The sequence below is a fragment of the Cricetulus griseus genome (assembly GCF_003668045.3).
Source record: "Cricetulus griseus strain 17A/GY chromosome 1 unlocalized genomic scaffold, alternate assembly CriGri-PICRH-1.0 chr1_0, whole genome shotgun sequence".
Taxonomy (NCBI): Eukaryota; Metazoa; Chordata; class Mammalia; order Rodentia; family Cricetidae; genus Cricetulus; species Cricetulus griseus.
In genome coordinates, this window is record NW_023276806.1 from 139,730,235 (window position 1) to 139,755,062 (window position 24,828).

Consider the following 24,828-nt stretch of genomic DNA (forward strand, 5'->3'; position numbering starts at 1 on the left):
GCTTATTGAAAGATAATGCAATTCTGTAGGAACAAGGTTGGTGTGTGTATACGCACACACATGTATGTGGTTTTAAAAGTATGTTTGAGGTTGAAAAGCAGTGTTTTGATAGATCATTTGGGTGATTGTGTCTAAGTGTCCTTGCTATGGACTAGTGCCTGTGAAGAGCCCTTGGAGTATAAACATCGCTATAACCAGTCCTGTGTCTTTCTGTAACTATGCACTTTAGCACTATCCAGGGATTCAGATATATATGGCATCCTTTTTTCTTTGTAGTAAAAGCATTTTAATCTTAGGTGTGTAGTATTGAGAGATTCATTATTTTACCATTTTAAAAGTTATTTATGTAAACTTATTTTACTGTATCCTCTTTTATTCCTCATAGTCTTTGTTTATGTCCTTTGCTTGTGTTTTAGATTTCATTTGCATTATTTTTTAAACCATTGATTTTTAAATTTTTCTTTAAGTATGTTTGTACACTTACATGAATATGTTTTCGTCCTTGGTCTCTCACTTTTTGTGTAGATAAGACAATCAAAATCTAACAATTTTTTCCCAAAATAAAGTAGAGTAATTCTCACCATCCATTTAAGTAAATTAGATCAAACTTTAAAGGGTAATTTTAAACTTATTTCTTTTTAATATTTGTTAGAGATATTTTAGAAATTTAATTTCATCACCAAACTGTGTTTAATATTTTGTAAGTTAGATTTAATGATAGGTCTATTTATTGGAGCCGGTAAGCGCAAAAAGTCATCACCATTAGGAAGCATACAGGAGATGGAAGACTTACTGCTGTAGATTGTTACTGGTCACAAATGTCACTTGTATCTACTGTTATTGAAGGTAATGTTTAGGATGTAGTTCTAGAACTTCCACCTTGGGAGCTGAGTCTGAGGTCAGCCTGAATTGCACAGTTTCAGACCAACAACCAAAGTTCTAATGTGTTGATATCTATTAGGAAGAGGTAAAGAAGCCATTTAACAACTTTGGAAAATAAATAAGGCTTTATTATTTCTTCTGGTTGCTCCTACAAGTTTTATTGGCTTCAGTGTAAAGTCCTTGAGAGATGAAGACATTGCATAGTATAATTTTAAACTGGGAATGTGATATGCTACTTGATAGTTTCATCATTCTACAGATAACATTTTGTCTTTTTGCGCCTTTTTCCCATCTTTGAGACTGTGAAGCTGCAATGGCATTCTTCAGTGTAATCTGTTTCTTGGTCTAAAATCTTAGTTTTTCTGAGAAATTAGTTTTTTAAAAGATTTATTATTTATTATTATTATGTTTAAAGATTTACATACAGTGTTGTGCCTGCATGTATACCTGCAGGCCAGAAGAGGGCACTGGATCTCATTATAGATGGTTGTGAGCCACCATGTGGCTGCTGGGAATTGACCTCAGGACCTCAGGAAGAGCAGCCAATACTCTTAATCTCTGAGCCATCTCGCCAGCCTGAGAAATTCGTTTTTTATGATTAGCTTTTAGCACTTAAATGTATAAATTTCTTGTGGTATTTTAATGGTGCTTTGCCAGGGCATATTTCTAATTTTCAGTAGGCTGTAATGTTGTTGAGATGAGTGCAGAAATGAGAGTCACAGAATCTCTACTTTTGTTTTGTGCTCTTCACACTTACTTCCTCCAGTGCTCAGGGCCTAGCACACATGGAAGTTAGTTGTGTGTTTCTGGCCTTTGTGAGAAAGCACACTAAAATGTCTGTTCTTCGGCATCCAGTTTTCAGTCAGCATATGTTTTCAGAAGATGTTAAGTTGGCTGGCCATTGTCTTACATGGGAAACCTTCAAAAGCAATTCTACACTCCACTGTATAGCTAACAATGCTAACAAAGTCATGATTTTTAACTATTTTATGTAGAACTTTTTTCACCAACTATAGGTTTATTAAAAAATTACATCTCTCATTCAATTAATCTTTCATGCTGCTTGGAAATGAATGTTTAATAAATACTATGTGTATAAAATATTTATGGTTAATATGGTAACAGTGATGGCTATAGTCCCTAACAAAAGAATTTGATTGACTATGTTTTAACCTATTTTATTGACTGATAAAGGCTATATAGTTTTAGTGTTAATATAATTGTCTAGAATATACACCTTGGCTGTAAGAAAGAGTATGTGTGTGTTTTAGACACACACACACACACACACACACACACACACACACACACACACACACACACTTGAAGCTTCTTTAGGAAATATCTATGGATGATTTTAGAGTGGTGTATAATCCACCCCTCTCTCTGCAGGACCTGCTGTGCAGCAGTTGACTTAAAATACTCATCATATGTAGTTTGTAAACTTAGGAGTAAGTGTACCATGTCTCTGCCTAATGTTGTTTAAGTTTTCCTCCTCTGGATCCATAGTGCTTCTATGTCCTCTGTGGCTCTCCACTCAGCAAACCCCTTTATTTATGCTCCAGCTACACCAAGATAAAAGAGTGACTTCTGTAACTAGAATGCCTTGTTTATTCTACTTTACCATCTTTCTAGTTCCATCCATTTCTTTATTAATCAATCACCTTTCTAAAGCACCTATTTTGTTCTTGCCATTTTCTTGTTTAATACTCTTTTTTTTTTCTTATTGTTATAGTTGGCAGCCATCTTTGTTTGACATTAAGGAAGACCCTTTGGAGTCTTATCCCCAACACTATTTTATTTCCCATTTGTCTCCTTTCCTATTCACTGTTACCTAGTCACCACTATTTCTTACCATGCTTTTTTATTATGACATTGACCTTACATTAACTGCATATTATTGGCCTAAGAGATGTCTCTTGTCTAGCTTCATTTGTGTTACTCACTGCAGAAACGGACTGACTTCCTCATCTTTGGGCAGAGTGGTCTTTTCCCAGTGATGTTGTGCTTTTGCTGTAGCGTTTGCTGTACCACCTTGGAATGTAACTGCATAATTTTCTCTCTTTTCCCTCGAGGTTATATGCCTCTTGTTGCATGGCCCATATTTTGTTTAAAATGTTCAATGGTTGTATAAGATGGCATATTGAAACAAAGGCTTGCTTGTCCTCATTTATTCACCTTAAATGTCTGTCTTGTAAATGGCACTCCTGCATTTCTGTCTGTGAAGAAATAAAAAAAAGAAGCAGTGTGTTCTGTGAATGTAATATGCCTTAAAATTCATATTCTTCCGGGTGTGGTTGCTCACGCCTTTAATCCCAGCACTCGGGAGGCAGAGACAGGTGGATCTCGGTGAGTTCGAGGCCAGCCCAATCTACAAAGCAGATGCCAGGACTGTCATACAGAGAAACCCTGTCTCGAAAAACCACACCAAAAAAGGGAAAAAAAAACTTTACATCCTATTAGTTAAATAAGACATTGTTTTAGTAAATTCAAAGGCATTGTACAGTAAATGCATGGAGTCTGCATCATTCGCCCAGAAACCATAAATTAGTTGCCATGTCTGTGGTTTTGCTTGTATTTTTTGCTGATATTTTCTCTATTTACCTAGCTGTATGAATATGAAAAATCAACAGATATTTTTACAAAGTACATAACTTTTCTATTTTGATTATACGTTGAATTTAAATTTGTTTTAATGCATAGTCTAAACTCAGTGTCACACAGAAATTCACAAAGCTGAGGTTTTAGATTTGTGTTTTCATTAGTAGCCTAGGTGGTTTTTTTTTTGTTTGTTTGTTTTGTTTTTTGTGAAGGAATAGTGCTGTTACACATTAGGTGTAACTTAGAACCTCATAGCATTAATTATTTCTATTTGCACAGTTTGGCATCATCTGGTTATGGTAGTCTTTGTAAGAAATGTGGCGCGTGGGTTGTCTTACATTTATAGTATGAAGTATTGACTTGTAACTACAATGCTCTGTCTTCCTTTATGCTCTAATGTAATTAATTTGTTTCTAGATGCTGGCATCACCATCTACATCAGGTCAGCTGTCTCAGTTTGGGGCAAGTTTATACGGGCAACAAAGTAAGAATTTTGTACTTATTTTGGGATACTTTAATTCTACCATTGTGGGTTTACTATAGGGCTTAACAGAAGATAGTTAATTTTCAAAGTTTACTTGTAGTAAACATTATTATGTTTGGCCTTAATAATTCTAAATTTGTTATTTCTTGGATACAGCATATGTTGCAATTTACTTTGTCATCATGTATATATGTTCTTTTGCAGTTTCTTGAAAATTTTCTAAAGAATTAAAGGTAGTCATTTTTGTGTTTTCGGTTAGAGAAAGTTACACAGTCGTCCCCGTCCCCCCCCACTTTGGTTGGTTTGGTATATTTAATTTGTTTAGATTTGGACTGTAAGCCCATTTAGCAACAGCTTGTAAAATAGTTTTCATTTAGTAGAAAGTATTTATTTATTTTGCTTTGGTTCTTCATGATTATAACACCTAAATTTTTACTCATAATTCAGGGTTTTTCATTATGTAAGATTTTGTTTTATAAAGTAGTATAATACTTTTAAAGCGCTTAGCACAGTGCCTGGCGCATAGTAAGCGCTCAATAAATGTTAGCTATTACCATCACATAAAATTTTATAAAACTAAAGTATAAAGTATTTTTATTGTTTTTTCAAATTAAATTTTCAAAATGATACATATTAATAAGATTTTATCATCTCTGTTAGTATAAAAAATCTGATTTCTCATTGCTGCTATTAATGGGGGCTGGGATAAAGTGTTACAAGTTACCATCAAACAATAGAGGACAGTATCTAATTATTATCTTGATCAGTTTCAAGTAAAATCAGTTTGGTTTGGAATTGTCCTGTATGAGGAGAAACGAAGTTGCAATAATTAACAGAGCAGTGTGTCTTTCCACTTCACCCTGGGCACTGATTTCAGAGTTTGTGTGGGGAGTAGGTTTGTATAGAACAGCATTGTTTCCTTTTTTTGTTGTTGTTTTTTATGGCTTTCCTCTTTTGCTATGAAACAGTTTGCAAACACAGAATTAGTAAATACTAATTTCATACTTAAACAAGAACATATTTTAAACCCTTTTATTAAGACCAGAGTTCCTTATTTATCTACAAATGTTTATTCTACCTGTTGAGGCAGTATTAATAACTAGTAATGTGTTCTTGTTACCTTATATATGTGTGGTTTTGACCCTGTTGGGAAGCCTCCCTGGATGTTTAAAGCTCTCTTCTATTTCAGTACTTCATAGGGCTATTTGCTTCTTAAAGCCCTGTTTATCATAGCAGAAACAAGATATAAAATGGGTAAAACATGCTTGAGAAAGTGAGGTTAATTCGTGATGATGATTAAAATTAGCTCTCTAGACTTTGAAGTTTTTAACCTGCAAATGTGACATTGCTTTGGGGATGGGCTGGTTTGGAAGGTGGTATGTCTTTGGCATGACAGATATTGACTGATTCCAGCTTTCTTTAACTTGCTTTGTGTAGTGTGAAGGACATACAAAGATTGATGGTTGAACAAATGTATTTTTCTTAGCAAAATATATCTTTAAAGATACTAGCTCTTAAAGAAGCCATGCATGACAAGCATATTTTGTTGAACTTGGATCTATAAAATGTCTATATTTAGTAAAGTTGGTGAAGCAGCATTTTGAATGCATGGCTTATTAGTTTAAACTGATGTTTTAGAAAACAGCCTACTGAAAAAACAAATACTAGGATAACTGTTTCAACTCAGTGTGAAGTTGTTTTCCATGGTACACTATTTGGAATTTACAGTTAGTGACAAAAGACAGCCTAGTTGCCAGTTCCTTTTATGAGAGACCCCAATGGGCCAAATACATCATTTAAGTAGAAGTCTGAACAAACGCATTGTGAAACAAGAGAACACAAACTACATTGAAAGACCTGAGGGGTCACAGTTTCATTTGTGTATGTTAATATGTGAGGAGTTGACTTCAGTGAAGGTAGAGAGATAAAGAATTAATAAAGGACTGGATTAGAGATACTATTCTTGTGGCATTTATTATAATTACACATGGAGACTGATAGAACTTAAAAGTTCTTTTTTCACCTCGGCCTATTAGGTACTACCATTAACTATGTTTATATTTTACAAAGTTCATTAGTGATTTATACTATTCAAATGTAAGCTGTATCTGGGGTTTTGTTGTTTGTTTGTCTATGTGTCTGTGGCTTTGAGACAAAGTCTTATTATACAGCCATTTTTGTCAAGAACTCAGACGCTCCTGTGTGTGCCTTGGGCACAGAAATCCCATGGGCTGGGATTTCTGAGGCTTGGTTTTAGCTTTTGGTGCTAGATATTGAGTCTAGGCCTTGTACATGATAGACAAGCACTTTAACCCTGAGCTGTATACTCCCAACTTTTTGCTTTTTCTTTATTTTTTAAAAAAGTTAGAGATAGAGGAAATGAAGAAGGAATATTTTCTGTTCCAGAGCTAAAACTTGGTGAAATTAAACAGCAAGGCAAGAGTCCTCTTGGAATGTACACAGGGGTGCTTGAATCTACATTTTTGCCAGTTTGGGGTAGAAGTGATTATGTGATACGCTCATGAGGTATCCAGAAAATACTGGATTAGAAGATTGTATGATTTCATAGAGTAATATGATTATATCTAAATATATGACTTGACCCGAGGGTTCATGTGGATTTTGCTCAGCAGTTGATAACTATAGCAGCCAGGAAGGCTAGACTGTTCAAGTTGCATGGGGCTCTCTACTTGTCTTCTAAGTGTGACATAAGTTTTGAGTCAATCTTACAGCCTTACTGCCACTGGGCTATGTAAAATGTATACTGATTGAAATGGACAACGCCAGGAATCTGTTTCTCCTAGATCTTTATTGCATTGAAATGAAATATTATCATAGTTGGAGCAGTAAGTATTTACAATCTTGAAAGTAGAGAAAAAGGAAACGTTTTCTAATGTGTATATGATGTATAGGCAGTTAGTTAACTAGCTGTCTCGATTGGATGCATTCTAGACATTTGTGTATGGATTCTGAAAGGTCTCAGACACTAATGGAGGAAAGAAATAAGTCTGGTTTCTGGGTTTGTGAGTGGTGGCGTATTGTATCAGTTCTTCTAATTGATATTCATCTATGAACACAGTTTTCTTCATAGAACAAGAGAGCATAGTTGGTATGGTTACGGATAATATTGACATTGTTAAATACAGAATGGTAGCTTACAGTTGCCTTAAGAATTGAGTTTACCATTTTTGATGGCAGAGATGTGTGTGTGGACGAGACCACTCTCCTTTATGTTGTCTGTATGCTATACATACAGTAGGCACAGCTGTAGTGCTGCTGCAACTCTGTATTGTGTCTCATTGTCTTTGTGTTATTAGTACTTCATTTATGAAGAGCACTCAGGAAATAGTTACTGAATTTATAATGAGGAATACATGAACTAATAGTATATCTTTAGTATATGACAGTGTAGGGAATGGGAAACTTTCTTGTTGTTAATTGGTTTCAGCTAATAAGTATAATTTTCTCTACAGTGTGGAATATACCTCAAAATGTTTTACAACTTTCCAAATTATAGATCAAAGTTGTATCACAAGTTTCCCTGCATAAAATGTCTGTTTTGCAGTGGGAACTGTCATTTCATTAGACTGTCTTCATTTTTCTTCACCATTAAGATTGTTGGCTCCTTCAGTTGTCATGGGCACATTAAAAATAAGGGGGGAAGAAGCTAGTATTTCAGTACTGTGTGTGAATCTTCACAACTCCATGAGATGTTAAAAAAACTTGCAAGGTCGTGTAGATGACAAGTGATGGAGCCAGAATTAAGTTACTTTGTAAGAGTGGTGTTCTGAGTATGAGCTAAGAACAGAGTTTCTGAAGCCTGAAAGCTGAAGTCATGACCCTAGTGAGTCATTTGCATAAAAATTACCAGTGTTCAATTTGCAGATGCCAAGAATCTACTGAGCGTCCACTGAAGACATTGTGATAGGATTTATTCTTTCATCCTGTATTTATTGAGTACTACCCTGAATATGGTTATATTCCAAGAGCTAATCAAGACTATAGCGAATAACAAAGTTCCTACCTTTCACGGTGCTTGCTTTTAATGGGAGGAAACAGAATAAACATGCAAGCAAAGGAAATACTGCAGTCCTAGTAACGAGTGGCACAACACTCAGGCAAGCTAATGAGATGAGTTGAAGAGTTCATGTTTTACATGATTCAAGTAAAAAAGACTGCACTATCTTTTAGGAATTTAAGTTGTAAACGTGAATGTGAGGACGGCAGTCCCTAGAATGATCTTGAGGGGACTTTTTGGGTACAGGAATCATGGAAATCTAGTAAGCCACCTAGTGACAAAAGAGCAGCAGGGAAGTCAGCAGTGAAAGAGCGAGTATCTCAGGTCATAGAAAGTCTATAAAAACTTTCTAAGAGTTCAGATAGCACTGGAGAGAAAGAGAACTGGCTAGTCAGAGAGAACCCTCCAGGTTTGTTTCCCAGGTCCCAGGTGGCACATTAAAGCCATCAGTAACTGTGGTTCCAGAGGATCCTGACATCCTCTTCTGGCCTCCTCAGGAACCAGGCACACACATGGTACACAGACATATGAGCAGGCAAAGCATCCATACATGTAAAAAATAAAATTGAAGAAATAAAAAGTCTAGCCCATGGGACGACTCTGCTGCCAAGCCTGATGACCTGAGTGCTTACCCTAGAACTCACTTGTTCGAGGAGAAACATTACAAGTTGCTCTTTGATCTCTACATACATGTGTTTACAAATGCACACAAAATAAATAAATGTGAGATAAAAATAGTAATTTAAATATGTTCTAAATGTACTAGCAAAGTAACTATGACTTTGCTTTGTGGAAAGTGAACTGAACGGGGAAGGAATAAAATGCAAGACTTAACTAGTTTCAGCAAGAAAATAGGAATTGAGCTAGTGAATGAGAAATAGGCAGATTTGGGGTATTTTGGAAATACAGTTTATACAAGTTACTGAGTAAAATTTAGGAAGAGAAAATTACCATATTTATAAGGTTTGAGATCTGTATCATTTTGTGAATGGGTGCTAGTATTCCACACTGGAAATTTAGGTTTAGGAAGAATACAAAGTTTACCTTGGGAAGTTTTTGATGCTGCTCTATGGGAAATGGATGAGGAGCTCCTGCTGTCTGGTGTTCTCTGGTTCATAACAGCTTCTTGTAGCTAGTTTTTAAACCAGTTTGTTCCATCCATATTTCTCATCTGATACATCCCTAGTCTTGGTAAGGCAAGTTCTCCTTCGGGTCTGGAGTGTTTCCTCTTTTTTTTTTTCTCCCCCATGTTTTGAGATCTTGTTTCCTAGGCATCCTAAGATCGGATTTACAGGCAGCACCGTTTACCTTGCTCACCTATTGTTATTTTTGTACAGCTTGTCTTCTCAGACTTCATTGTCATGCCACCTGATGTTGCAACACTACTGCCACCATCTTGTCTACCTACTTAAATCATGATCATTATTGCATTCACATTCATACAGACTCCAGGAGATCTTCTCTGATCCCAAGCCTACTAAGTTTTTGTGTTATATATCCCTGTAGTACAAGAGAAGGGAAGGCATTCTTATGAGTGAATGGTATGAATAGTGAACTCATAAGGACAGATTTGAAGACAAAAGGAGGGAATGAAGGAAGATTGTTAATCATAGAGTAAGCAATGAAATGTTAAAGTTAGCTTTCCACTTTGGGGTGCTGGCAGAATTCTAAAGACTAAGTTATGGTTGTACTTAATATTGTAGAATAGTGGTTCCCAAAGCCTTGACTGTCCCTTCTAAAAACACTGGGATGGTTTAGGGTAGAGATTCTACCACCCTTGAATCCCCCAAAGTCAAAGTAAGTCACAGTTTTTAAAAAAGAAACAACAAAGTTAGCAACTACTATACAAAAAAAGCAAAACAAAAAACCCAGCAAGTAATGGTAATTGCAAGGAGACTTTGAAGTAGGAACCAGAAACTGGATTGATGTCTTCCTAGTTTGTTATTTTTTAAACATTTGCTTAGTTTTATTTATGTATGTTTGTATGCCTAGAAGTTTATGTGCACCCATATGTATGAGCCTGTAGAGTCCAGGAGGCATCTCGCTAGTGGAATTGGAGTTCAGGTGGTTGTAAGCCTTCTGATTGTGGGTGCTAAGAACCCAACTTAGGTCCTCTCTAAGATCAGTATGTGATCTTAGCCCTAAGCCGTCACTTCAGCTCTGCTGCTGTGATGTTACAAAGTCAGTTTAATGGCTGGATTTAGTTCTTAATGTATAACTTGGTTGATCTCAGAATGGTTCCCCCCCCCCCCCCGTTTGTAAATTCTTTGGATTTAATGAAGGAGATAGCAGAGTGAAATAATTTTATCTGGAAACTTAATTATCTGCAGGGTAGGTTGTTGGTACAGAAGTCATGGAGATCAAGCTCCACTTCGGACTGTGACTGTTGTTAGTTTGGGCATGGCACTGAACTCCAGAAGTATAGGAGTAGCTTGGGTATATAATGAAAGGGGACTGTTGAGGGCTTCACTCAGGTGCCAGCATCCAGGATTTGGTGCTATAACTAAACTTTTCCCTAGATTATTACTACCATTTATCTCTAGCAAAGAGGCTTCTGTAGATGGAACAACTTATAAGTATTTAAAGTGCTGGTGGTGAAGCTGCTCTTTGAACAGAAACAATTAGTGGAATACTTAACATTTTTATTAGGTGTACTTTTTTTAAAAAATTAGGGCACATGTATGTCATGATGCACATGTGGGGGTCAACTTGCAAAAGTCAGTTCTTTTTTTTTTTCTTGCTACCACTTGGATCCTAGGCTCGGGCTTGGGGACACCTTTACCCAGTGGGCCTGTCACCAAAGCCATGGGATGCTTAAATCACTTTTTCTTAGGATTTTCTGAAAAGGGGTCCATGAAGAATTTAATTCATTATTTGTTTAGTGTCTCTTGTCAAATATGAGGTAGGAATCTATTTAAAATATATATATGGAGTTCTCCTGAAAGAACGAGTTGATTTAGAACTATAACCTTTTAAATTGATTTTGGTCTCTTCATTCTGTGTATGTAAAAATTGGGATTGAAGAATAAATATCTTCCTTATAAAATTGTTGAGGAAAAAGAAGCGATGTTTGTTAGGTCATTGACTTCATTGTAACCTTCTAGACAATCATTCACAAGCTCATGTACACCTATTTTTACCTTTTGTAGTTCTTCCATGCCACCACCAGCAGTCACTTGAGCTTTTCCTTTTGTATGCTCCATTCTTGCCCTGATATTTTAAAGAAGATTTTGTGTAATTATTTATAATTAGAAAATTGTATTTTCTTCCCTCCCCCTTTAAGTCAAAGACCTCAAATATAATAACATAATATATTTTGTTTCCTAAAAATAAATCTCTATGTTTTTATTCAGTGCTATTCTGTTTTAAAGAACTTCCATTTTTAAGGTAAACTTCAAATAACCCTATTAAATATTTAAGAATTGGTAATACGGACTGTAGTATGTATTCTTTTCATCTTTCATAAATATTGCAACAAAATGAATAAATTGTATTAGATTTATTGACTGTGTTTAACCAAGATGAATGTGGAGGCTAAAATTCATGTATGTATTCTTCAGATTGTCTTTCTCCACCACTCATAAATTAATTAGAATTGGCCAGTGTTTAATTGAATAAAAACCCTTACCCATTACTGTTTTCTTGGCCAGATTTTTTGCCAATATTCAAATTATATATAATATTTAAAATAGTTCTAAAGCTAGAAATTTTTCTTACACAGAACAGACAGAAAAATACACATACGGAAAGTTATTGCAGGAAAAAAAAAAGTCTTTGTATTATTTGTAGGGGCTACCGATTTCTTTAAAGGGGCCAAAAAGATACTAAATTTTAGAGGATGTATGACTTCCATTGAGTGGTGAGTATAAGAAAAAATGAAAAGGAAAGGAAAGGTGAAAGTAAAGAGAAAATGGACAAGCATTAAGAAGAGTGAGACTAGGATGGAAGAGGTGAGAGGAGATAGGAAACTTAGGATGGATGGATGCATAGATGATTGATAAATATCCCACAGGTAAAAAGACATCCAAAAGGAGGCTGGAAGAAAAATAGATGAAAGGTGTTATTGGGCACTCACATTGTGAACATGGTTGTTTCTGCCTTGCATAGTACTGCCATTCAAGAACACTAGGAGTTAAAGAGATCCAAATTCTAGCTCTAGTTCTTTGTGTTGCCTTGGAGAAGTCAGTTAACTTAGCTGGGGATCAGATTTCTTATCTGTAAAATGTAGACAGAGCAGGTGATCTTTAAGATCTAAAAGTGTATAACTTTGGAGATGAATAACTGGCAAATACACTCTTGTTGGACATTTTCATCTAGAGCTGACTTTAAGACACTGTTTAGGCGTAGAGATTAAGAGCCTGAGGTTAGGAGCCTTTTCTGTCTTACCCACTGATGTTTCCCAAGCAGTTTATGTACAATTTGCCACCCAGTAGGCACCCAGGCATTGTGTGTTAGGAAAAATACCATTTTAATGGCTTACTATGGGAGCCACTCACAGGACCTATAGGAAAACTATATGATTGAGCGAGGGGCAAAAAAAAGTTTCTTCTGGAGGAATCTTGAGTAGGCTTGATTTTAATCGTCCTTATGTTGTCCTGGATATAGAAAAAAAAATAACAGGATGTAGTATTATTAAGGTCACACAACATTGAATGTCTAGACACAAATAAAATAAGAGTAACAAGCCAATATACACTCTAGTCACTTCCCTTCCCAGTATCTTAGAGAAATTCTGACGTGGTCAGCTATGGGTAGAGTCTCTGTGAACACTTTGTTACAAAGTTGTTGGAGAGAGAGTACCATGTATGTAGTACTCTGTGTGGAAGGGATAGACTAAAAAAGACCCAAAACTGAAACAGTGAGGAAAAATATCTTAAAGCCCTAGCACTAACGTCATTATTTTCTGATCAGTTATGCCTTTTTGCTTTTATTTAGCTTCCGATTTAAAATATGTTGGATTGACCAGTGTATCCATATTCACCAGGCTGAAACAAAGCATTAAAACACATGGGTCAGAAAGGTGTAGGAAAGATGAGGCATTCCTAGATAGGATGGCAGCACAAATGATCCACCACACCTTTGACAGACAAAAGGGAGGAAGATAAACATGTATAGAATATTAACTTTCCATTCTGAATCTCAAAATAATTTATACTTTATACCATCTGAAAATAGTTAATGAATGTGTCAAACATTTAAAAGTAAATTTGTCCAATTTGATTAGTAGTTTTGAATTTTACATCTGAATGGCAAACCTCAGTAGTCTTAAAAATGTATACCCATGTAACACCTATATTCCTCTATCGGCCCCAGATGTGCTAGAGAAATAAATATAGGGTCCTTATACTTTGAATGATTTTTAAATCACTTCAATTTTTTAATCATATCTATATCAATTTTTTTAACAATTGCAAAATTATATGTTGGGTTTGTAAAAATTGTCATGTTAAGAAATATGTATTAATACTAGACTTTATCTAAAATGAATTTACAAAGAATAATATATAATTTAAGATACTATGGCAAAGTGGGAATGATTGTCTTTTCTATATACATTAATTGTAAATTAAAACAAAACACATGAAATTGCAGAATTTCTTAAAGGCATATTTGTATGTGCAAGTTTCACAAATATGCCCTTAATGAATTTGACAACAGTTTGTATTATGTAACATCTCATTTGTTATAATCATTAACATAGTTTATTGTAACATAGTAATATGAAAAATACAAAAAGATACTCAAAATACTAAATTTTAGACTAGAACTTTTGTTGAAAATCAAGAGTCCATTTGCAGTGAGTTATTAGGTCATTTTAAAATGTTTTAGATTGCAAACTCCAGAAGATGGATACCAATTTCATTCCTGATGGCAATGAATTTCCTTCTTCTGAATTTTCTTATTAGGTGCACTAGGCCTTCCAATGAGGGGGATGAGCAACAATACCCCTCAGTTAAATCGCAGCTTATCACAAGGCACTCAGTTACCGAGCCACGTCACGCCAACAACAGGGGTACCAACAATGTCACTTCACACGCCTCCATCTCCAAGCAGGTATTTATTAATGGACCAGAATATTTTCAGATTGTATTTTTGTAGAGTAATCCGAGCTTTAATTTTTTAATACAGTAATTAGTTACTTGATTTTCTGGTTCAGTGCCTTGCACTAAGAAAACAGTTCCTATGCTCATTTTGTTTCATTGCAAAGTGATAAGTATAGTGTAGTGTTTGATCTTGAAGCTATGTGCTAGTTGTCATCTGAATGGATCAAGGTTTAATCACCTCCTGGGGAGCTTTTACAAAAGCTATATATATATATATATATATATATATATATATCTCTTCCTCAATGATGTTCAATTAAAAATGACTCCCCAGATTTGTTTGCTCCCTCACCACACATCTATTGCTTAATTAGAGTAAAATAAAACAGATAACATATATGTATTATTAATATCAAGAGAATAGAATGATAATGAAATTTGAATGAAATTATTTTAGATATATATGGAAAACATTTATATTTTATATCAGAGTTGTCCCAGTAGTTCTCTATGACAGCACCTTTTAAAGTTTCACTATAAAATTAGGAATACAACTGAAATGTATATTTGGAATTCTAGGGGTTAGAGCAACTGATTATTTATAGAGAATTTTAATGAGTGATTGTAGAGAGCTTATTTAGTATAATGGACTTCTTTTTCAGGGGTATTTTGCCTATGAATCCTAGGAATATGATGAACCACTCCCAGGTTGGTCAGGGCATTGGAATTCCTAGCAGGACAAATAGCATGAGCAGTTCAGGGTTAGGTAGCCCCAACAGAAGCTCGCCAAGCATAATATGTATGCCAAAGCAGCAGCCTTCTCGACAGCCTTTTACTGTGAACAGGTAAGATGTTTATTGATACTGCATATATTGCCTTTTCATATCCAGCCCTCTGTTTCTGAGTTGTGGCTTCTGTGCTACAGGTGTGTTTATCATGTATGTGTGAGCTAAGATCATTGCCCATCACAGTCCTTAACCTCTGAAAGATGTTATTATTTCAAAAAGCATGTTAAATCTGTTGCTGATGGTAGTACCAGAAAGGGAATGTTCTTGGGTTGTCACCAAGCAAAATTTTACTGTTTTATCCTTCCATTTGTTATTAAGTAAAGTTTATCTACTTGAGTTGTGGGTTTATGAACATGACTGGAGGCAGGCATGCTTGATTGCTACTGCCATGCTTGAGTTATGCGTTGTTTAGATGCCTTCTGAGCTGAAATACTTTGGGTACTTACTAAGGAAAGACTTCACAATTATACTATTTCAAAACAGTACTCTTAAATTTTGTGTCTAGAGTTACAAAACAAAACAGAAAGCTGGTGTGTATGGTTTTTTTTTTTTTTTCATTTTGTGCTATCCACTGCATGTACTGTACAAATAAGAACAATGATTCATTTTGCTAGTATGTTGAAGTGGTTTGGGTAACAAGAGAGTTGTATCTGAAATGTAAGGCTTCCTTACAAAAGCAACATAGTAAGTTTGAGTTGTGTGTCATATTCTGTTTATACTTAATTTTTATGAAAAACTATACAGTGAAAGGACCTTCATTTAGTTGTTGCTCCCCTTCATCTCAATCAGTTTCTTTTATCCACTGTCAAATCTACACTAAAATCAGTGCTTAGCACACTTTCTGTTCAACCTTTATCCCATAAACTCCATTATTCTATACAGGTTTTACATACCTAAGTTTTTAAAAAATTATTTGCAGCATGTTGTTGCTGCTCTTACCTTTTTATTTTTATAGCGTCCTAACTATTGCTTGGGCTTTATTGTATCTTTCTGCATTCTTGTTCATTGAAGATATTTTTAAATTTAAAGTTTTGCTTTTATTTTTCACATTTTAATTATTCAGAAAATACTTTCTGTAAAAAGTGTCACTGTAATAAAACTTTTAATCCCTGCTTCTATGTGCTGCTGATATATAAAATTGTTTCATTTGAATTCTGAATCCATGTTTGAGGTACCTATACAACCAGCAGCTCTAGTGTAATAGGAAAAAAAAAAAGTTTATTTATACTACTGTGCCCTGGAATGTTGGTTCGCTAGCTGCATAGCTTTTCAAAGATGGCTAGTTCTACAGACTTAGACAGAATGGTTACATCTTTTACCTTCAAATGCTTGGCCCTGTTCACCGGCATGCTGACCTATCAGAATACTACTGAGTGATAGAGATGGTGCATAGTTTCTTTATAGAAACTTATTTAGATTCTGTCTTTTTTTGTTTTGCCCTGATTAGGTTTGTACAAAAAAGAAAAAGGGGGTTAAATGTAATTGTTTGCAGAAATTGAGTTGTACATTAATTCAAAATTAGGGGTGCTATAGAAAGATTTTTTTCTGTTAAGTAGATGAAAACTAAGCTCGCTTTGTCTGTCTGTCTGTCTGTCTGTCTGTCTACCTGTCTACCTATCATCTGTCTATCTGAAATGATGTTTTAGAACACTGAATTCAGTTTTCTTTTTTTTTGAGTACCTGGTCAGTTTAACTCAGGTCAAATGCAGAGTGAATAAGACATGGACTCATGGGAGCGAGTAGTTGGGAAAGACAGAGGTTGTAAAGAGAAGACTTAACACTGAAAAGCAAGCTTGACCAGTCAGGGAAGAAAAAGCAAGTTTTGGTGCAGCGGGGTGGGGTAATCTTAAACCTACCTGCATTCTGAGGGCGGTGCGCTAATGGTACCCTTAACCTCTGTTCTTCAACATTCATAAATACATTCTTTTTTTGTTTTTAAGATTAATTTATTTAAACTTTGGTTCTTTCTTGTTCATTGAAGAATTTTAGAGAAGTTTTTAAATAAAAGTGAAGATTATACTCTAAATTAGCATTGGTTTTGAAACATATTGTTATTTTATATGAGGAGACCAAAAGTATATACTTTTGTTTTTCTTCATCTCTAAGTTAGTGTTCTTACTGTATATCTAAAATTATTTTCTATGTACCCAGTATGTCTGGATTTGGAATGAACAGGAATCAGGCATTTGGAATGAATAACTCCTTATCAAGTAACATTTTTAATGGAACAGGTAAGCTAATCCTGGAGCTAGTACCCTACTAAAGTACAGTAGAGTTCTGAAATACAAGCAGTTTAACATACTGGTCTCTTAAACATTAACAGGTTTGACTGTTTTAAATAGTGAAAAACTGCCAGGGATAGGACTAAGCTAAGCAGTAGAGACAATTTAAATGATCCCCTGCCCCAGCTTGGCCTTGTAATGTAGTATTTTGTGTTGTAACATCAATTACTTTTTTTAATATATAAAGAGAGTAAATACTAATTTAGTCTATATCTGCCTCAGAATCTTGTTTTGCTGTTGTTGTTGTTGGTTTTTGTTTTTTTTTCTTCAAAACTTTTCCTGTCCTTGGCCTTGTCACTGAGAACAAGAGTGACTGAGTTGGTGACAAGACATTTCTGATTATAGAGACTCAGATTGAAGAGAGTCCTCCATAGGGAGCATTTGCCATTTTCAAAATAGCTTTAAGAAAAGTTTTCACATTTAACCCTTACAAATTTTGACCCATTATTATTTATTTGATTAAGCTACTGGAAACAAACTTGATTTTTGGCAAAAACTAAAGTCTGCTCAGGCAGAGGAAAACAGGGAGTGGCAGTGTTGGTGGCTTTGCCTCTGTCCTTTGTCGATGAAAAGAAGGGTTGTTGCCATATTGAAGGGGCAGAGAAGCAGGGCTGTTGGGTGGCACATAGGTGAAGGTGGCAGGTGAAAGGACATTCTGCAGTAGAACATGCATCATACATGACAGGAGACTTGACAGGAAGCATTGGTAGCAATAGGCTTTTGACTTCTCAGTGTTGAGGTGGTTTGTTGAACCGCTGAAGTGGATCAGCCAAGATTAAAACCACTGAAAGGAATGGAAGATTTTAAGCATTTAAATATTAAAGTTTTCTGGGTGTGATTTTTAAAACATACCAACTTTGTAGTTCTTACAACAAAGTTGTATACGTCATTGCTTTTAAGGTGTACACTTTTTCATACTTAAGATGTGAAATCATTGTGAAAGGCTACTCACATTTCAACTGAATGATGTTTTTATACACTGCTTTGAAGTTTCAGGGGTTTTTTTGTTTTGTTTTGTTTTTCAAGACAGGGTTTCTCTGTGTAGCTTTGGAGCCTATCCTGGCACTCACTCTGGAGACCAGGCAGGCCTCGGACTCACAGAGATCCACCTGCCTCTGCCTTCCGAGTGCTGGGATTAAAGGTGCGCGCCACCAACCCCAGGCTCAGTTTCAGAATTTTTATATTCTTAGGTTTTATACTGGAGAAATTACTTTCAAGATTTTCCCTAAGTTTACATTTGGGACATTATAAATTGCTGGTTAAATTATATTCTCACCTAATACATGAACATTTTAAATTGGACATTGGAAGACTTAAGGATGAATATTAGAAGTTAATTTTTACTTGGAGAAAAATTATAATTAATAACCATAATTTGAGAAATATACTTTATAAATTAAAACAGTAAAAATTTTCACCACTTTTGCTTTATCCATATTGCATTTAATGGAAAATTTATAAATGTTTTTAAAATAATTTGTATGAAATGGTTTACCTTTACCCTTGTAGTTTTAAATTATTACCTTCCTTGGTGTGTTAATAAAGTCTTTTTATTAGCCAAGTTAATATTAGGATAGATAGTAGTTGATATCCTTTTAATTGAAAAATTTTGAGAAAAATCAGAATTAATTAGAAAGTGGCCCCAAAACTATAATGTTTATAAAACAAGGAGAAACATAGATTAAAGAAAAATTATAGTATAGGGCAAATTTTAGGTAGAAAAATTAAGTGATTCAAAATTAGAATTCAAGGTTAAGAACACTCAAAGTTGAGAGGAAAAACTACTAAAATAGGCAAAATACGGAAGTTAGGTTAAATGTTTATTTCTAATGGTGGCAGTCTAATTCAAAATGCATAAAATCTTTATTCAGTATATTTATTGAGCGCCTACTGTGTAACAGGTAATATAAACTTCTAGGTTTTGGTCATTCCTATGTTCCCCACCTGCTCCTGAGACATAGGAGGAGTTCGTCCTTGCATATAGCTAACATATACATACATGTGTACACATTTTTATCTCAAACTAATAGTGTATAAGACAGAAGTCCTCAGGGGTTCTCTGTGCACTATTTGTCTCAGAGTCTTTCTGGACATTTGTAAGAGGTAATATCATATCTTACTGTTGAAGCTCTAGGTAATCTAGATTTAATGAAAAAAGCAGTTATATCTAAACAGTCTACTTCTTGTTCCCTAGCAAATTGTAATCTTTTTATCTCCCTTTCTGTTGGGGGAAATAATGTACAACCACACTCTTTATTCTTTGTATTAAATCTCTAGAATTAGGTATGTTAAGGAGCTGGCTGCATATTGCTTTCCTTAGTTGTTAGGAAATTCCATGACAGAAAACCAGTCCATAGTATCTTACCACTGTTATACACCTGTTACACCACTCTGCATTATTAAGGAAGAAGACACTGTTGTTTCAAATTATAATTTAATTTTTATAATCTCATTTTCAATGTTGGTGAAATCAGTAATGATTATTGTTTCTTATCGTTTAGATGGCAGTGAAAATGTGACAGGATTGGACCTTTCAGATTTCCCAGCATTAGCAGACCGAAATAGAAGGGAAGGAAGTGGTAACCCAACTCCGTTAATAAACCCCTTGGCTGGAAGAGCACCTTACGGTAATTAAGATTTTTAGTGGTAGCTGATTGAAAGTTACAGTCGTGTATGCACACATACGTGTCTCTCTGTGTGTTTATGTTATCAAATCAGGCTAGTGTTATTTTGAAAACTTTTTTTTCAAATTTGAAAATTCATATTTGAAAACTTTTTTCCCATATATCCATGATAACAAAATTCAGTGGTGAAATTTTGTATAGAAACCTAAATACTTGACTTCATTGATATTCAGAAATTATTTCTTCTGTTCTCCATACTTTAGTTTGATACAAGTGATTATTTTTGTGGTTTGGCTTTTCTTAGTTGACCCCACATTTTTCAAGTGAATATATCCCTAGTGATTAGTAGTGACTTCTGGATTGGGGTGTTTCTCTAAGTGAAGGTTTCTCTAGATTCACACTGTTGACAACGGCCTGGATAATTCTTTTCAGAAAGCATGTGGTGTGGGGGCATCTTGTTCATACAGAATATTTAGTACATTTCTAGCTTTAGCCTACATGCCAGCACCATACATTGTGACACACCGTTTCTAGACATTAGCAAATGTTCTCTTGTAAAGATAGTCCCTCTTGAGAACCAGTGCTTATGATTTTGTTCTCGACCCTTATAAGTAGCCCTAATTATTCTTTTTTGTTTTTTCTTAAAGATTTATTTATCACATATACAGTGTTCTGCCTATGTTCCAGAAGAGCAGTCAGGGCTCTTAACCTCTGAGCCATCTCTCCAGTCCTAATTATTCTTTTTGTAGTCTCTAGTAAATTATTTAACTAGTAGATCTGAATAAAGATGTTAGGGGAGAACCATACACAATAACAGTGTAGACATAAAAATTTAGATATACAAAATTTGTGCTATCAAGGTAGCCATATCATGTCTATGACATCATAGTTTCTTGGGGGTGAGATCTGATAGAGACCAGTATCAAGGCAGTAATTAGATGAGTTAATTCAGCTGTTACTTTAAAATAGAACTCCTATTTTCCCCTTTATCAATCAAAGGTTTTGACTTCTGTACTTCCTGGATATGAATAAAAAGTAATGTGTGGAGAAAAACTTGATTGATCATATTTTAAAGCTTCCAAAATAACAAAATGTGACCTGCCCTGGAAGTTGAGTACCTAGCTACTTGATTCTCAGTTCAGATGCTAATGTTTTTAACCTTTCCTCATAGGTCCTTTTTTTCATCCCTTTAAACATTCCCGTTGCTCTTCTCCTTGGACCATCTCTAGTTTCTCCATTTCGTTCTTGAATTGTGGAGCCCCAAACTGGATTTTGTTCTCCAATAAGGGCCCGACTAATGACAAGTATAGCGGGAAGATTATTTCCCAGTTCTTGCATGTTTTACATCTGTAACATGGAGTACAAGAAAATGAGAAATAAAGTGGAATTGTTTTATAATTGGTTGCAATTTGCTCACTCTGTAAGTCTCTTTTAAGTAGAATACTGACTTTTTAAAATTTTACTGTGTTCATTTTCATTTGACAGCTAATGTGTTTATAGCATCTGGTCTGATAGTTAAAGCTAGCCTGTAAGCCAACATTTTGGATACTATTACCAATATCAAATCCTACTTTAAGCACTTATATAACATTAGATTAGAATTGCAGGATAACCATTGTTTCCCTTGTATTGTTTTATATGTTGATTTTTTTTTCAGGAGTAAATCACAGTTTCATTCTTGTTATTTTCCTGAATACTAATTTTTAAATTATTGTTTTACATATTTAAAAAAACTTGGCATATTGTCATGAGCAAAATTAACTTTTTATATAATTTGTAATATAGTATTATAGATCCAATTAATGTTTTCTGGATTATTTTCATTACATAGTCGGAATGGTAACAAAACCTGCAAATGAGCAATCCCAGGACTTCTCAATACACAATGAAGACTTTCCAGCATTACCTGGTTCCAGCTATAAAGACCCAACGTCGAGTAATGATGACAGCAAATCTGTAAGTAGCTGAGAATCATGTATGTGTGTAGTTTCCCCCTTGTAGACTTGTCTCACATTAACAGTTACTTACTAGATACTACTACGGAGCTATGCATTTTGAACACTGTAATAATCTAACTTCTGAAGAATTTGGAAAGCTTTCTAATTAGAAGATAGTCTTATTTTTTCCTATTTCATATAGGTTTGCAAATTTCTGTTGAACTTGTCAGTTAATTTAGACTTTTATTGTAGTCCCTGTCAGCTGGATCCCATGAAGTTTGATAATATAGACTTCTAAGGAGCTGTGTTTTTCTTGAGTAAGTTTTCTCCTTGAAGAATCTTTATACACATTTTAACTGTGTTGATTCAGCCAACTCAGCTTCTTCCCGATATAACAAGGGTGTTGATTTCTTCCACCATTCACTGCAAGTAGCTTTTTTTTTTTTTTTTTTTTTTTTTTTTTTTTTTTTTTTTTTTTTTGTGTGTGATGGGGAGTTAATCAAAATGGTAAAGAAGATAGTTGGATAGTTGGGTAAGAATGGAAATCTATGACTTTTAAAAGTTCATACATTGCTAATTTATCTCCATGGTTGTTTTGGTAATATTTACGTGTGGAAGCATATGTAGTTCCCCTTTTATATAGAAGTGTTGAAGGTGTTAGCTAAAGTGTGTGTCCCCAAAGCATAAAAACCTTGAGAAAGAAAAAGGTATTTTTTTATGTTACCATGCTCCCTGTGAGATTTAAAAAAAAAAAAAGAAAGAAAAAAGAAAAAAAAAAAGCAAAGAAAGAAAGAGAAAGAAGAAACAGACCCATTTTCTCTAGATTGTTTGTTCTTTAAATACTTGACACAGTATTCATTTGGTTACCAGGAGGCAGTTATGGGAACAGAGTTTTTGAGTAGAAAACAAGTAGTTTCTACCATTTTAATGCAATAGTGAATAATTAGCATGGTATTAATAACATTTGAACTTAGGTATTTAACACATTTTAATGTTATGCTTTTCTTTTTTCCATGCCAGAATTTGAATACATCGGGGAAGACGACTTCAAGTACAGATGGGCCCAAATTCCCTGGAGATAAAAGTTCAACGACACAAAACAATAATCAGCAGAAAAAGGGGATCCAGGTGTTACCTGATGGTGGGACTCCATAAATATGTCAGAGATATTTTAAAGTACATATTCTCTACTTTCCCTAATATAAAGTAGAAATAACTATGTTTTTCTTAACCAGGCCGAGTTACTAACATTCCTCAAGGGATGGTGACGGACCAATTTGGAATGATTGGCCTGTTAACATTTATCAGGGCAGCAGAGACAGACCCAGGAATGGTACATCTCGCTTTAGGAAGTGACTTAACAACATTAGGCCTCAATCTGAACTCTCCTGAGTAAGTTTTTTCTTCTGTGTTTGTACATAAACTAGCATTTAATAGATTGTTAGACTTACTGTTTTCTTTTTGAAGACAGAATAACCCAGGCAAGCATTGTGGGTATTATAATATTATCCTTTGCCACTTTGTACAGCTTCAGACTTGTAGTTTATCTCACCATCACACGCTATTGTCTGCTACCACTTGCTGTTGCCTTCTTAACTCTTGGGTCATTCCTTCTATTATTAGCCCATAGATCACTAGGAATTTGGGTCCATCCCTAAGCCACATCTTTATCCATCCCATTGATCTTCTCATTATTAGGAACTGTTGCCTCTTCCTAAATTTAACTTTTTGCCCTTCTTTCTAGCCACACATATCCATTTGTTCTCTTGTACTGCTGTGACTTCTATAATCATTTGCCTCTTGGGACTTTTCATCCATTAATTGTTCTGCCTTGCTTCCTATTCTTATCTCTTCCACTTCTTTCCAGTAAAATTTATGGTCAGTCATAATTGCTGATTTATGCGGCTTTGGCTATTTTGCCCTTGTCTCAATTCCCATCATACGTGTATCATAAAGTCTGTAGTCGTTGTTATATCTGCTTGTTTTATTCTTGATCCGTCTGCTTCATGGACTGTGGAAAAGCACAGTTTTATCATCTAGACTTGCTTTATACTCCTGCTCAGGAACTTCAAAGTGTTCTCATACTGGATATGCACCCATTTGATTTTGGGTGTGTTTTTGTTTTGTTTGTTTGTTCTTTTTTTTTTTTTTTTTTTTTTTTTTTTTTTTTTTTTTTTTTTTTTTTTTTTTTTTTGCAGCTGTTATCCTAATATCTTAACTCTCAAATAATGACCTGACTTTTATTTCTACTTTACAAAGAAAGTTATCCACCCAGTCCTGCCACCAAATATCATTACCTGCCGCCGATCTGAACCTGACATATCTGTGCCAGAGTATTTGGTCCCTGCTTCCTCCTTAAAAGTTTCTGAAAACTCAATTTTCAGAATTGAGTAGTGTGAATCTTAACTTTTTCTCTTCTCTGTGGTACTAGTATCCAGACTAGTGCTATACAAATGTAAGGCACTACCCCTAACTACATCCTCAGCTCCCAGGTCTTGGTGGTGTGACCCAGAGTAGCTCCTATTTCTGCCTAAGTGATATAACAGGTGTGTGTATTTCCATTCAGCTCACAACACTTCCATTTTGCCATTTCTAGTTACATGGAGATAAACTTATTTTTCCGTTAGTGTCAAGATACTTTATCTTGAGTCAACCTCCTGAGTTACTGTCATTTTTTCATTCATTTTTAAAGCAGGACATTTCAAGTGAATCATCTTAATTTTTCTAATTTGTCTTTTCTCAAATTAAACCATTTTAGATAGGATTCTGCTCTGCCACTCCACTAAACTGTTGAGCGAGGTTACCAAATGATGTAAATTGAGTGGACCACAATATGCTCTTTCTGTTGGTGCACATTGTTCACTTGATCTTGAAGATAAGATATTCTTCTTATCTGATCGCTTGGCTCATCCCTCTCATTTCGAGTTGCTGATAGCTCCAGGCCTTGCTGTTTATTCTCTTGATGATCTTGTCTAGTCTTCAGCTTTGAAAGGACCGTGGATATTGAAAATTCCAGACTTCTCTCTTGAACTTGAGATTTTGGATGCCATTACCAATTAAATACCTCTTAAGTGATCTGCTTCCAGTCTATACTGTCTGTGCTTTTTAGTCTCAGTTAATACTTGCACAAACTTAACTCCCTCCTTAGTTCTCTCCTCCCTTCTTCCT

The 24,828-nt window shown here is 34.9% G+C and overlaps 1 protein-coding gene across 8 annotated transcripts in view; it reads left to right on the forward strand.

Annotated features, from left to right (window-relative positions):
• The window catches only part of LOC100755143 (CCR4-NOT transcription complex subunit 2), a 92,230-nt gene that overhangs the window by 56,003 nt on the left and 11,399 nt on the right, over positions 1–24,828 (forward strand). For 6 of the 8 annotated variants that reach the window (XM_027392365.2, XM_027392369.2, XM_027392364.2 and 3 more), the window contains 8 exons: positions 3,901–3,967; positions 13,892–14,039; positions 14,692–14,874; positions 16,969–17,048; positions 19,601–19,726; positions 21,555–21,679; positions 22,681–22,801; positions 22,896–23,052. In XM_027392365.2, coding sequence (XP_027248166.1) covers positions 3,901–3,967; positions 13,892–14,039; positions 14,692–14,874; positions 16,969–17,048; positions 19,601–19,726; positions 21,555–21,679; positions 22,681–22,801; positions 22,896–23,052 — 1,007 coding nt within the window. Of the gene's footprint in view, positions 1–3,900; positions 3,968–13,891; positions 14,040–14,691; positions 14,875–16,968; positions 17,049–19,600; positions 19,727–21,554; positions 21,680–22,680; positions 22,802–22,895; positions 23,053–24,828 lie in introns of those variants that run through there. The other 2 variants (XM_027392370.2, XM_027392371.2) reach the window with 2 other exon arrangements.